Source organism: Phascolarctos cinereus, unplaced genomic scaffold (assembly GCF_003287225.1).
Source record: "Phascolarctos cinereus isolate Bilbo 61053 unplaced genomic scaffold, phaCin_HiC Scaffold_726;HRSCAF=1367, whole genome shotgun sequence".
NCBI lineage: Eukaryota > Metazoa > Chordata > Mammalia > Diprotodontia > Phascolarctidae > Phascolarctos > Phascolarctos cinereus.
The window spans coordinates 346,884,360-346,897,210 of NW_027556098.1; the positions used below are offsets into that span (position 1 = coordinate 346,884,360).

Consider the following 12,851-nt stretch of genomic DNA (forward strand, 5'->3'; position numbering starts at 1 on the left):
TGTCAAATATTTGAAAGAAAATAAGACCATAAGTAAGAAGCTGTTTAGTTTCATAAAGAGTATGTGCCAGATAACTTTGATAGTTTTTTAAGGGGTAAGGTTTTAAAAGAAGTAAGCATTTAATGCTTAAGTTTTAACATAGCAGTATCTGGCTATCATTTTTAAACATCACTTGAATTTATTGGAGATATGCACATACGGTCAATCCTCAACTTTTGCAGAGATGAAGTTCCTAGAAAGTGGCATGCAAGTAAAAAATGGGAATGTTGATACATTGAACCTTTGGGAAATAGGGGGTTAGGTTGCTGGGACCTAAAACCAAAAACTGGAATCTTTCACTAGAGATTGCTGAATAAACACTTTTCTGATACAGTTCTTCATAACAACATATTAATTCTGATAATATGCACTTTTCCTAACACAGTAACCATGAAATAACTCATAAAATCCAGGGAAGAGTAGAGGTGACACTGCACAAGAAGGGAAGGGACCGGGGCAGAGACGTCAGAAAAAGCCCAGGTTAAAAAGGTAAGAGGGTAACCTGACATCTCTAATCTTCCTTTCTGTTCTGTGGTTGAACTGTTCCCCCATGAAAAGCACATGCCTTGGCGTGAGTCCGTGGCCCTGGTTTAGTTCAGAACTCCCTCCTGGTGTGACTCTTCATGAGCTGGATGCAGTGATGGGGGCAGCCCCCTCTCCTTCCCCAACTCCACAGCCTCCCTGGCTGGGATGCTCAGGAGTGAGCCCAGCTGCGGGGGATGGGAGAGGCGAGATACAGCACCATCTCATTTACCCACAATTTTGCTGCTTTTCCATTTTTTTTCAATCCCCTTATTGTGTACTGGAGAGGTTACTTTAGCACTTTCTGGAGCAGATTCATGAGCACTTTTATGAAGACTTTCCTCCTTTTTGCGGATACTAACTTGCGTATCACGCCTTTCATTTTTTTCTCTACTGAGCATAGCAGCAAATACGCTCAGTTGCCAACATGAAAGTGAAAATGAGGTTACTAATAAAATCACACAAATTCTTGAAGCCGCAAAAGTGAAATGCTTGAATGTCAAGGATTGACTATATGTAGGTGTGCATGTGAATATCTATATCTATATATCTGTAGATAGCTGTTTACATATATATGTAGAGAGAGCACAAGAGAAGTGTAGAGGTATAAACACACATAATGCACACATGTAAGTATGTCTGTGTATAGACATATACATATACATGGAGGGGTATAGGTATATACCTGCAGAAATACATTGTTGTTAAGTTGCTTCAGTTGTGTCTGACTTTCTGTGATTCCATTTTGGGGTTTTCTTGGCAAAAATACTGGAGTGGTTTGCCATTTACTTCTCTGACTCATAGTACAGATGAGGAAACTGAAGCAAACAGAGTTAAGTGACTTGCCCAGGATCACATAGCTAGTAAGTGTCTGAGGCCAGATTTGAACTCAAGAAGATGAGGTTTCCTGACTTCAGGCCCTGCACTCTGTCCACTGCCACCTAGCTGCCTACAGAAAAATATGTGTGTATATCTCTGTCTCTGTGTTTGATTTAGACTTGTGATTGCAGTCAGTGAAGGTAATTTCTACTTCTACTTCTACCAGTAACTTCTAGCCTTAACAATTTGCCTGGGGCTGGTATGTATCAGAGGCAGAATACAGGGTTAGTCATTATATGGACTGAAAAGCAAATGATTGATTGAAAATAAAATAATAATGTTAAAGATGATGATGATATTTTATACTGTACCTTTATGTGCCAAGCACTTCACAAATATTATTTAATCCTCATAACCTAGGAGGTAGATAGTGTTATTATCCTCATTTTACAGTTGAGGAGCATGAGGTAGATAAAGGTTAAGTGACTTACCCAAGGTTACACAGCTACTAAGTGTCTAAGGCTGGCTTTGAACTTAAGGCTTCCTGACTCCAGGCCCAGCGTCCTATCCTCCACAACACCTAGCTGCTATCCATTCATGGGAAGGGGGGTGCCTATCTATTTTAGACCCCAAATTTGTCTCTCTGGAGTAAGAGAGAGATTCACTAGAATATCAATCTGCTGTCTGTCTTGGTTTTTCTCTAATGAGGAGTCCAAAACATTAGGTGGTGCTAAGTCTGGAGAAACTTAGAACCCTGGGAAAAAGTTATACTCACTGGAGAGTGAACAGAATTGTATTATTTATAAGTTATTATGAGTTCTTTCTGTGTTTTCTGCACTTGTTTATGGGCTTCTTTGAGTTCTTTGCATTTTCTTTGTGAGGGTGGAAGGTGGGAGGCCATATTGTACCCAATAAATATATTGTTACCTTTAGGGCTTGTATATGATCTGAGATGGGATAGGGAAAGGAAATCCTTTTGGTCACATCTAGGGGGCCCCACATTCGAACTATACACAAGCAGATTGAGATTCCCCAGAGTAACTCCAGTTGAAGGCATAACAAGTCAAATATTTAGTGATTTTTTTTAGATCACCCCCATCAAATGGACGTAATAGTAGTAGTGGTAGTGGGCAGGTAGGTGGTACAGTGGATACAGCCCCAGGGCTTGGAGTCAGGAGGACCTGAATTTAAATCTAGTTTCAGACACTTACTAGCTGTGTGACCTTGGGCAAGTCGCTTAACCCTGTTTGCCTCATTTTCCTTAACTGTAAAATGAGTTGGAGAAGGAAATGGCAAACTGCTCCTATATCTTGGCCAAAAAAACCCTCCAAAATGGGTTCTTGAAGAGTCAGATGTGACTGAAATGATTGAACAACAACAACGAAGTAGTGGTAGTAGTCATAGTAATAATAAACAGAATGAACCAGACTTTGTATGGGCTCCAATTTTTTTTTATTTATCAGGTAAACTTCCAGTCCTTTTCAACACCTTCAATACTCTGAAAACAAATCCAACTAGTTGTATTGGTGCCTTGGCAAATGTGGGAAGAACAAATAGAATTTATCTTCTACTAAATATGCTGCTATTTATCACACATGAAGTTGAATGCAATGAACCATCATAATTGCTGGCCACATTTCTTTCAGGATGTGTCCTAGCAATTCAATTCTTTCTTTGAATGGTAGTTTCTTTCTGTGAATAGCTCTCCTAGTAGGGACTTTTGTATCTATCTCTTTTAGAAGAAAAAGGGAACAAAGATTACTTTGCGGTGACACTGAAGATTTAAAAAAAAAAATTTAAAAGCCACTTTATCTAATCTTATTCCTCAGTAATTAAAATTGTCTCTTTAAAATCTGCATGATCCTATGCCATGGAGATGACATTGCCATATTGTAAATACATATGTTTGCGTGTTTCATCCAACTTAGATGCATTCACAAAAGGAGAGAAGCTGCAACATTTGCATAAAAAGCAGGTCTGTATTCAATTTTTTTTTTCTGTTACTTGAATCTCTCCTCCATGAATCACTGTACTTTTTGTGATGATAGAGGTGACTTCTGCATAAGCTCACACAACCTAAGGTAACAGCTATGTGCAATTCCTGGGTTATTTATGAACATGTAATCAGTTAAAGATGGCTTTGGCCTGATTTGTCCTTAGCTACATTTAAAATTAAGAACCTTGAGGCCCTCTACATTAATAAATTCTCTAAGTTTCCCACACTTACCCACATAAGCGGTATGTCGATGCCCTGAAAAATCTTGAATTAAACAAATGGTCACTTTTGGGGGCCATTCTCATGACTGAGTGGGTTTGACTGTCCAGCCAAGCCAATGGTTGTGCTAGAATCTAGCTAGAATCCTTTTCATGAGGGGATTTGTTCTGTGAAGTTTGGATTCAGTCAAACGACCACACTTGAGGACCTAGAGGGCCACATGTGGCCTCGAGGCCACAGGTTCCCCACCCCTGTGCTAGATTATGAAGATCCCTTTCAGATTTAAGTCTTATAAATCTTTAAATGAACAGGAACTGGCCATGAAGAGGACTGTAAAAATATCCATTGAACAAGAAATGGCCATTTGGGTTGCCATGTGTACACACATGACCTTGACAATGAGGCACCTGATGGCAGTGAGTAGTGGTAGTCCTTTATTTATGCTGTGGGTGCTTTTATTTAAATAGAAAATTCTGACACTTCAAGAGCCAGCTATCTTTTTGGTGCAGTTTAATTTCTTTCATGTGCAAGACCTGTATTCATTTACATGGCAGGTCTCAGGAACAGGGTCTTGGATTCCAGCTACAGCTGGTCTGGCCATCACAGCCTAGACTTACCTATCATTACAGCCTGCACTTGTAGAAATATCAACTTTAGACCTCATCTTGCAATTCTGATTCACAGTACTAGATAGCATACGACAACAGTAAAAATGGAGGTAACATTCACTTAGCGATTCGAATGAGAATACATACACAGTTTTTGCATTTCAGTTTCTAACACTTTCAACTTAGTGTGAATCACCATACACCTGATATCTTGTAGCCTTTACAGAATTCTGCATTAAGGTGTGAAGAGCATGAAACTGAACACATGAGCACACTTCAATCAAGTTGGTTGCTGCAAGTCATGACAGTATGATATGCTTACAGTCTATTCTCCATGTGCTTAATTCCCATTGGTGGGAATCATAGATATGAAAGAGGAGTCCAACTTTTTGATTTGTGTTGGGATATGCCTGAAACTGATCATTATCTTCACAAAGAATGATAAAAATAGGGAGCATTTGATCTGGGATACATAAGTAGGGGAAAAAACTCCAAGAGATTGAATATATTGAGAATTTGATGCATGGTTCACACAGTCATTCCTATCTTGCTCTATGAGAAAATAATTTCTTCCCAATCCAGGCCAAATATAATTTTGATTCATAAAATCAAATTAAATTGACTATTTGGAGTCTTTCTTCAAAGTTTTAGAAATTTCACAAGGGACGTTCAAACTGAAGCTGTTTTTAAAAATTATTTGGTTCATGGAAAATATTCTTTCAAATACTGGGGAAAAAACAGGATAATTCTGAATAGCAAAAAAGCACATATTTCACTGGAAGTTTGGTTGTCCCATTGGTCAAATGGTTTTTCAGAAAAGATGAAGTCCAGAAGCACACAGCCCGATGTCACATAGATGAGGGGAATTTCAGGTGAGCATGTGAGTGTCCAATGCCATGGAATTAATGAATCCCTCTACTAAGAGACAGATCTAGATCTGCCAGGCAGCTTTGGGGTGTGAAACCCTGTATTACTTCTAGATGCTTAAAGCTGTTTGTGTTAGCATTATGTTCAGAGATGAAAAGCGCTGCTAATTAAAAGGGAAATTGAAACTAAGGGATGAGGGGCAGTCTAAGAGCTCAAAGAGTCACCTCTTCCAGGATGCCCTGAAAGAGTCACCACAGCATGCAACTAACCCCCCTCCAGCACAAAAGTGTTCTCTTTCATTTTGCTTCAGGAGGAAAGGTTGGAGAAAGTAGACCTCTGAGAGGAGATGCTACAGACTTCCAAGTTGGTGAATGAACTCCCAGCATCACTAGGGTACTCAGGGTAGGATGAACTGGATGAGATGATGTTTTTAAGCCTCTGCAGAGCAATGATCAAGAGCAAGAGCAGAAATGCCAAGAGGCTGAGAAATATTGAAACATAGATGTAGACGTTGGACAAATGGCCAGAAGACGAATCCACAGAGGTGGACAGGGAGGTGGGAAAGAGCTCCAGGAAAGTTCCATTCTCTGCGCTGCCCACAAATCCAGATGAAGGGTCAGGGTCTGACATCTTTGGGGTGTGAGAGACAGAACGAGTGTTGGAGATCGAAGTGACAATCAGACAGGGCTTAAATTGGACAGATTCTATAGTTTTTCATTTTTCTATGGAAATGCTGGCAGAGGTTGTTTTATCCAAGCAGACGGTCTTGCTTTCCAGACAAGTACAACTGAGGATCAGGTGTCCACTGGAACTGTAAGAAAACAGAAAGAATTGAGTACACTGCTCAGAAAACATCTGAGGCAATTCTGAATTTTTGCTTTCTTTATTTTTTTTTTGTGTGTGTGTACCTATATGAAACATGCTTATTAAACCTAGTGGGAGAAAAACCAAAACTCTTCCCTAGGAGCAAGTATGGTTTACCACATTATGAACAACGACATGACAATGAACTTTTATTTTCTCTCCACAGTACACTAGGTGCTAGGTTTCTCCAAGTTGCTAAAGATAAAATTAAAATACATTTCTTATGTGTTCCATCTGTTGCAATTTCAACACATGCTGCAGTATGAAGCTCTGTGCACAGGCCCCCAAAGATTCAGATCAAGGTCTACCTCCTCCAGGAAATTCAAATTTCACCAGTTCTGAAACCCATCAACCCACCCCCAGACCAGCTCTCCCCTATCTGCAAACTCTGGGAATAATTGCATTTGTAGTTTCTACATAGTTGTCTGTCTTGTTTCTCCTATTAAACTGTAGTCTCCTTGAGGATAAAAACAAAGTCAAAATGTTTCTATGCTTTAATATGTAACCCAAGCCTGTTAATTGTTTCTAGAAAAAAGAAAGCATAGATTTTCTTTGTCCTATATTGGTTCCTTTAAACGTAAGGTATTCAAATCACTCAGAGTTTCCCACCATTTCCGTGAATCAGCTTGTCGATTGTCAACTTACACTAAGCAAAACGTATACATCTTGCATCTTGTCTTTAATTCTATTCTCCATCTTTCTCTTCTTTCCCCTCTATACTTTATTTTTTTAAATTTTTTTTTTTGTTTGGGCAATGGGGGTTAAGTGACTTGCTCACGGTCACACAGCTAGTAAGTGTTATGTGTCTGAGGCCGGATTTGAACTCAGGTCCTCCTGAATCCAGGGCTGGTGCTCTATCCAGTGCGCCACCTAGCTTCTCCCCCTCTATACTTTAAAGAAAAAAAGGTTGATATTGGTGGATAGGTTTGAGCTAAAGTGTGGTAGAAATCAATGAACTCAATCTTTCTACGAGAGAGAGATGGTATGCAGAATTTCTTTTTTTTAAAATATAAATTTATTTTTAATTTTCAATATTTACTTCCACGAGATTTTGAGTTCCAAATTTTCACCCCATCTCACCCCTCCCCCCACCCCAAGATGGCATGCATTCTGAATATCCCTTCCCTTAGTCTGTCCTCTCTTCTATCTCCTCTCCCCCGCCACCATGCAGAATTCCTTCTTATCTTGACCTCGCCTAGGGTAAGACAGAGATGTTATAAAGTAAGAGCTGGAAGAGACCTTAGAGGCCATTGAGTCAAACTTCATTTTACAAGTGAGGAAAATGAGTCTGGGTGATACAAAGTGACTTGCCCAGGGTCACATGGATAGTAAATTTCTGAGACAAGATTTGAAGCCAGGTCTTTCTGACTCCAAGTCCAGTGCTCTTTCCAGAATGCAATAGAGTAGAGCTGGCTATTATGATAGCTCCTGCTCTGGGCAGGGCCTCCGGAATTCCTTAAAAGAGGGTACAAGAAGCTTTCTTTTTAGGGCAATGGCTCATTTAGGCCACTGGAGACTAGAGGGTGAAGCTTAATATGCAAAGTGATACCTCTAGAAAAGATGAGTAGAATACTCTGTTTTTCATGTCCATAGAAGATTTCAATGGGCTGAAGGAAGTCCAAAGGAGAGGACATGCTAACATGGTGAGATGATTTGAAACTATGCCATAGGAGAATCGACTGAAAGAAGTGAGAATATTTGGTCTGGAGAAAAGAAGGCAACCTAACAGGTCACCCAGAAATATTAATCTATTGGACATCTACATAGCTACTAAGTTGGAGAGTCAAATGTATTTTTGCAATTAAGAAATAGGTAGGTTTGGAGTATGTTGAGAGAAAAGAAAAAGAGGTATAAAGAAATTATAATGAATTAAAAACAGAGAAGAGTAGAATGCAGGAAAGCAGTACATCTTTAATTGATTTCTTCTTCCTAGAAGAATATGGTTACATTAGATGGAAACTTGGGTATCATCCTATAGAGTACAGTAATGGAAATTCAATGAAGAGTACATATGTGATGATAAAGAATTTGGGGCAATGAGCAGAGCAGACCACATGTTGGTGTTGGTCGAAGGTAATACATGCATGAGAATCAGTAAAGCACTTTGGGTAAAGGAAATCTGGAAGGTGGGACATGGGGAGAAGCTTCAAGTATTTGGAGGACTGTCATGTGGAAAAGAGACTGAATTTGTTCTGTTTGACTCCGGAGAGCAGAACTAGGAGAAACTGGTAGCAGTTGCAGAATTTTTGGGTTGATATAAGGAAAATCTTCCTAACAATTATAATAGACCAAATGTGGAGTGGGCTTCTTTGAACGCAAGTCTCCACGTGGAAGCCGAAGGATAACTGGGGATGTTGGAAAAAGAGATTCCTGCTTAGCTATGGGTAGAGCTAGACAAGCTCTGAGGTCTCTTCCAATTGGAGAGTCTGTGATCCAGGAGGGTATGATCCCTGGTACGAAGGGAAAAATGGAGCTCATTAGAGAATTATATAATTTCAAAATAATTGTCTAAATCTCATCCCCCAAGGGCACAATGCTAGTGGCAAAACAGCTCCTATGGCACCACTTATTTTTTCTCTGTCCTTCATTTTACCTTTAAAACTTGCATTTCCTCTCTATTCTCCAAATATAATTAAATATGTGATTCTTCAAGAGTCTGACATTCCCTGGTTATGGCCAGAGCACGGCTATACTAATGATTCCCAGAAAGGAACAGCCTCTGAGGGGACTGTCCTTATTAGAGCAGGCTAATGAGTCTTAGCAAGTTCCTCTGGGTAGGCCAGTGACAACATCTTGGTAGTACCTAAAATAATTTGCCTCCTACAGCTCATTATGCTTTGCCTGGTGACTTTAATTCCATTTTACTGCCCAGGGTCTTAACAGTCCTAAAGAAAGGAAGAATTATAATTGAATATTGAGTGTAACACTAACTTTTTTGTTGTATGACCAGGATGTTTTACATGAGTGTAGTAGCCCAGAGCCCTAGTCTAGCTCAAGTAGCACTGGGAGGAAACTTAGAGATCATTTTGCCCAACCTCCTCACTTTACAGATGTGAAAAATGGGTCCCAGTGAAATTAAATTACTTGCTCAAGGTCACACAGGTAGCAGGATGCAGAGCTGGGAGCCAAATCCTGTCTGCTGACCCTAAATCCAGTGCTCTCCCATTATGGCCTGATCTCCTAGAGATAGTATGGCATGCACACACCACACGGTCAGAAGATCTAGTTTTGAGTCCTGGCTCTACTATTCATTACCTGTGTGACTATGGGCAAATTGCTTAACCTTTAAGAGCCTCAGTTACCTTATCTGTAAAGCAGGTATGATCCAGTTTCTCTCATAGAGTTGTTTTGCTGAAAGCAAATTGTAAATCTTAAAGAGTTACATAAACAACAAATACTATATTACATTATTTAATACTATATTATATATAATTATCTTATGCTATATACTGTTATAGTATACTATATATGTTGTTGTTCAGTCTGTTCAGCTCTTCATGACTCCATTTTGGAGTTTCCTTGCCAGAGATACTGGAGTAGTTGCCATTTCCTTCTCTAGCTCATTTTACAGACGAGAAAATTGAGGCAAATAAGGTTAAGTGACTTGCTTAAGGTCATACAGCTAGTGAATATCTGAGACCGCATTTGAACTCAGGTCTTCCTGACTCTAGCACTCTATCTACAGAGTTACCTAGTTGCCATACTATTACATAGTATATATACTCTATACATACATATAAATGTACTACACAGACACACACATATGCAAGATGTGCAAATTTAGGGAATCCACCCCAAATATTCACATGGACTATTTATGCCCAACCTGTGGTAGAGCCTTCTGAGCTCACACTGGTCTGATCAGCTACAGTTGGATACCCTGTAACTTGACTCTAATATAGCGATGTCATTTTGGGCCCCTTCAAGAACACAGGACACCAACCAATTTTGCATACAGTATATATAGTTTAGTACATAAATTATATATTCTGTTATATATAATACTATAAAATACACTATGCTATATTATATATCTTATACTATACTATATCCTATAGTACCTAATATAGTATATATATTGAATATATACTATGCTTTATTATCTTATATATACTCTGTTACACTATGCTTATACTATATTATATCATAATGTGATAATGGAAAATGCTTTGTAAACTTGAAAGTGTAATGTAAAGTACAGTGTAAATAAATAATATATAATAAAACTCATAAAGTTTAAAATACAATATAAATAATAAATATCAATAAATGATAAATACAATAAATATCAGTTATTTTAACTAATGATCTGTATCATTAACTAGTGGGGAAACTGAGGCTCAGAGGAGAACTGTCATGCTATAAAGCAGCTGAGCTGCAGAGAACAAAAGAATCCTTATTATTTCTAGGTTCTGAGAAAACTGACCAATACTAAGTGTTTTTCTGCTTAACCTTCAAAGGTTTCTGAGAGTAGCACATTGTGAGTTAATGTCACCTATTGAAATAATATATAGGAAGCCCATAGTAAAGGAAGATTTCTGTAAAATGTCTCTTCTACCAGATAACCTTAATATGATGATACAGAATGAACAAAGAAATATTGTGTCCCGATTTTCCATTCTTCTCCTTAAATTACTTTAGAGAAAAAGGTTTGAGATTTAATATAATTTTCAAATCAACTACTTAAATTTAAAATGGCAGCAATATCAACTTCATTTCAACCCTCTAATCTAGAAGAAAGGGGTACATGTATTGTTAAGCAGATATTTAATTTGGTAGAATTCAAAAACATTTTTTTCCATTTTCTTGCTCAAGATGAAAATTGCATGCCGCTTCATTTTATTGTTTAAGTATTTTATTCTGTAGTGTATGGATAATAGTGATGTGCCAGAAATGAATAAAAACCTAATTTTCCATGTTTATGTGTAGGAAGCATTAAGGGCAGGATGGCAGTACAGAGGTGAAATCCAATCAATCTGCAATTCCTCTGGGATAAAGGGCTCTTCAGATTGATCCTTTCTGGATGGTTCCTCCCAAACAGACTGTATTTAGACTATAGATGAGGCTTCATCTAAAATGCATACCCTTGCCCTTTCTCTGCCCTGCTTCTCCAAATTCCTCTCCTTCCAGGTGACACATAATGGCCAGGGGCAGCAGGATTTTGATGCTGTTTCCTAAGCAATCTTCAGAAACTTATTGTATGGGCAGTTGGGAAGAAGAGAGCTGTATATCAACACTATAAATTATCATAGATGGAAAGATTCAGTTCATGGTCAGCCATTTTTTCCCAGATTCAACAAACTAACTCAGGAGGATACTGGGACAAGGCAAACAGGTTGTGGGAGAAATTAAGGTCCTTTATTAATTAAGTTTAGTTGGAGTGACAGCAGGGACATGCTGCAACAGAGAAGAAATACATCGTTTCTCAAGACAAAGGGGCTTTTACTCCTAGCTAGCTGCTCCAACTAACCAAAGGTCATTCAGTGCCCCTTCTGCCTCAATTGCAAATTATGTCCTTTATGGAGTTATTAAGAGGAAAACATTGTATTCCATGGAGAAAAGTCACATCCTCTTACGTTTAAGGATTGAACCATGGAGAAGGGTAGAGACATTGTCAGCTCTCCTCAGGGTAAGAAGCTGTCATGAAATTGTCTTGGAGTCTGTTGACTAGGCATTGCTGACGATCCCCAATCCCCAATGCAGAGATAATAAAGAAAACAACCGCGATTTATCATGCTCAGGGAGCAGGCCACATCAAGGGCATGTGAAAAAAGTCCTGAGCGTTCATTTTAGGCTGCACACATTATCTAGGTTTTGCTTATATAAGCGGATGTGTACAATCGCATTTCAAAGAGCAATTGGGAAAGATAATGATTTGCATGTCAAAGAATAGAAGAAGATCTCTATCATCGGGTAAAGCAGGGAACTAGCCAATAGTTGGTATCTCAGCTTGATTTTGCGTGCTAGTTGTGTGAAGTGCTCATCTTAAGTAAATGGCCTTATGAAAGTTAAGTCAGATATCCTCTTATCACAAAGTGAACAGAGAATGGCTGAGTGGCTTTGTCTACTCTTGCAAAGTGATTAGGCCAAGAAATACACCAGTCTGATTTTATGTAGCATCAGCCAAGTACAGGTGATGGAATCAGCTGGTGTTAACTGTAGGCAGCAGGGAATTCTCTTACATTATGAATCAAGTCTACTTTATTCTTTTCTATTTTTGTTTATTTCACGTGTCTTTTGGGTCACTTTCCCAGCTCCCACTCCCACTAGTAGTTTGGGAACATCAGGGAACGGCTTACTTTATTTCCTCCTCTCAAGGCTCTAGAGGTAACCCCAAGGGTCTGGGTTTCTAGTTCTGTTGCTCATAAACTCCTACTGTTATGCTTTCCTCTAATAATAAGCCAGTGGGAGAGTAAAAACAAACAGTACATGAGGCTACTCCGTCCTAGAAATACACTCAGGCTTTCAGGAAGAGTGAGCTTGACTTAGAATACAATGGTAGTGAGGTACATGGGTTGCAAAGGAATAACTCATACTCCACATCCCTTATTAGCCTGGAATTCCCTGCCTGAGTCCATGAGCATAATTTTTCTCTGGTGCAATAAGCCATGCCCCTTAAAACTGCTTCCTCCCTTAGACAGCCATCTTTCTGTCTCCATGTTTGTATTGTTTACACATTAAAAATGTTGTCCGTGTCTTTACATTTCCAAGCATTTCATTTCTACCAGACTGATCAGCTGTTGATTAGCTTTACCTTGGTATCTATATTTTCTCTCTCCTTATACTGACAAGAGAAAATGCTTGAGGCCCAACAATTTTATAGTCTATTCAATTTGATTCCTGAAACATAGGTGAAGATCCTGCTATATGTAAGGCACCTGACTAAGCTTGCGGGGGACAAGGAAAAAAAACTACTG

General features: G+C 38.9%; 2 protein-coding genes across 2 annotated transcripts in view; both read right to left on the reverse strand.

Moving 5' to 3' along the window:
- Positions 1 to 2,821: 2,821 nt before the first annotated feature.
- SERTM1 (serine rich and transmembrane domain containing 1) lies at positions 2,822 to 5,805 on the reverse strand. The gene has a single exon (XM_020967650.1). It carries the CDS (start codon positions 5,698 to 5,700, stop codon positions 5,377 to 5,379), a length of 324 nt encoding a protein of 107 aa, XP_020823309.1. The 5' UTR covers positions 5,701 to 5,805; the 3' UTR covers positions 2,822 to 5,376.
- Positions 5,785 to 12,851, reverse strand: part of LOC144454388 (uncharacterized) — a 43,783-nt gene continuing 36,716 nt past the window's right edge. Inside the window, exon 3 of the mRNA XM_078146201.1 lies at positions 5,785 to 5,881. Within this exon, the coding sequence (XP_078002327.1) occupies positions 5,785 to 5,881 (97 nt within the window). The remainder of the gene's footprint in view (positions 5,882 to 12,851) is intronic.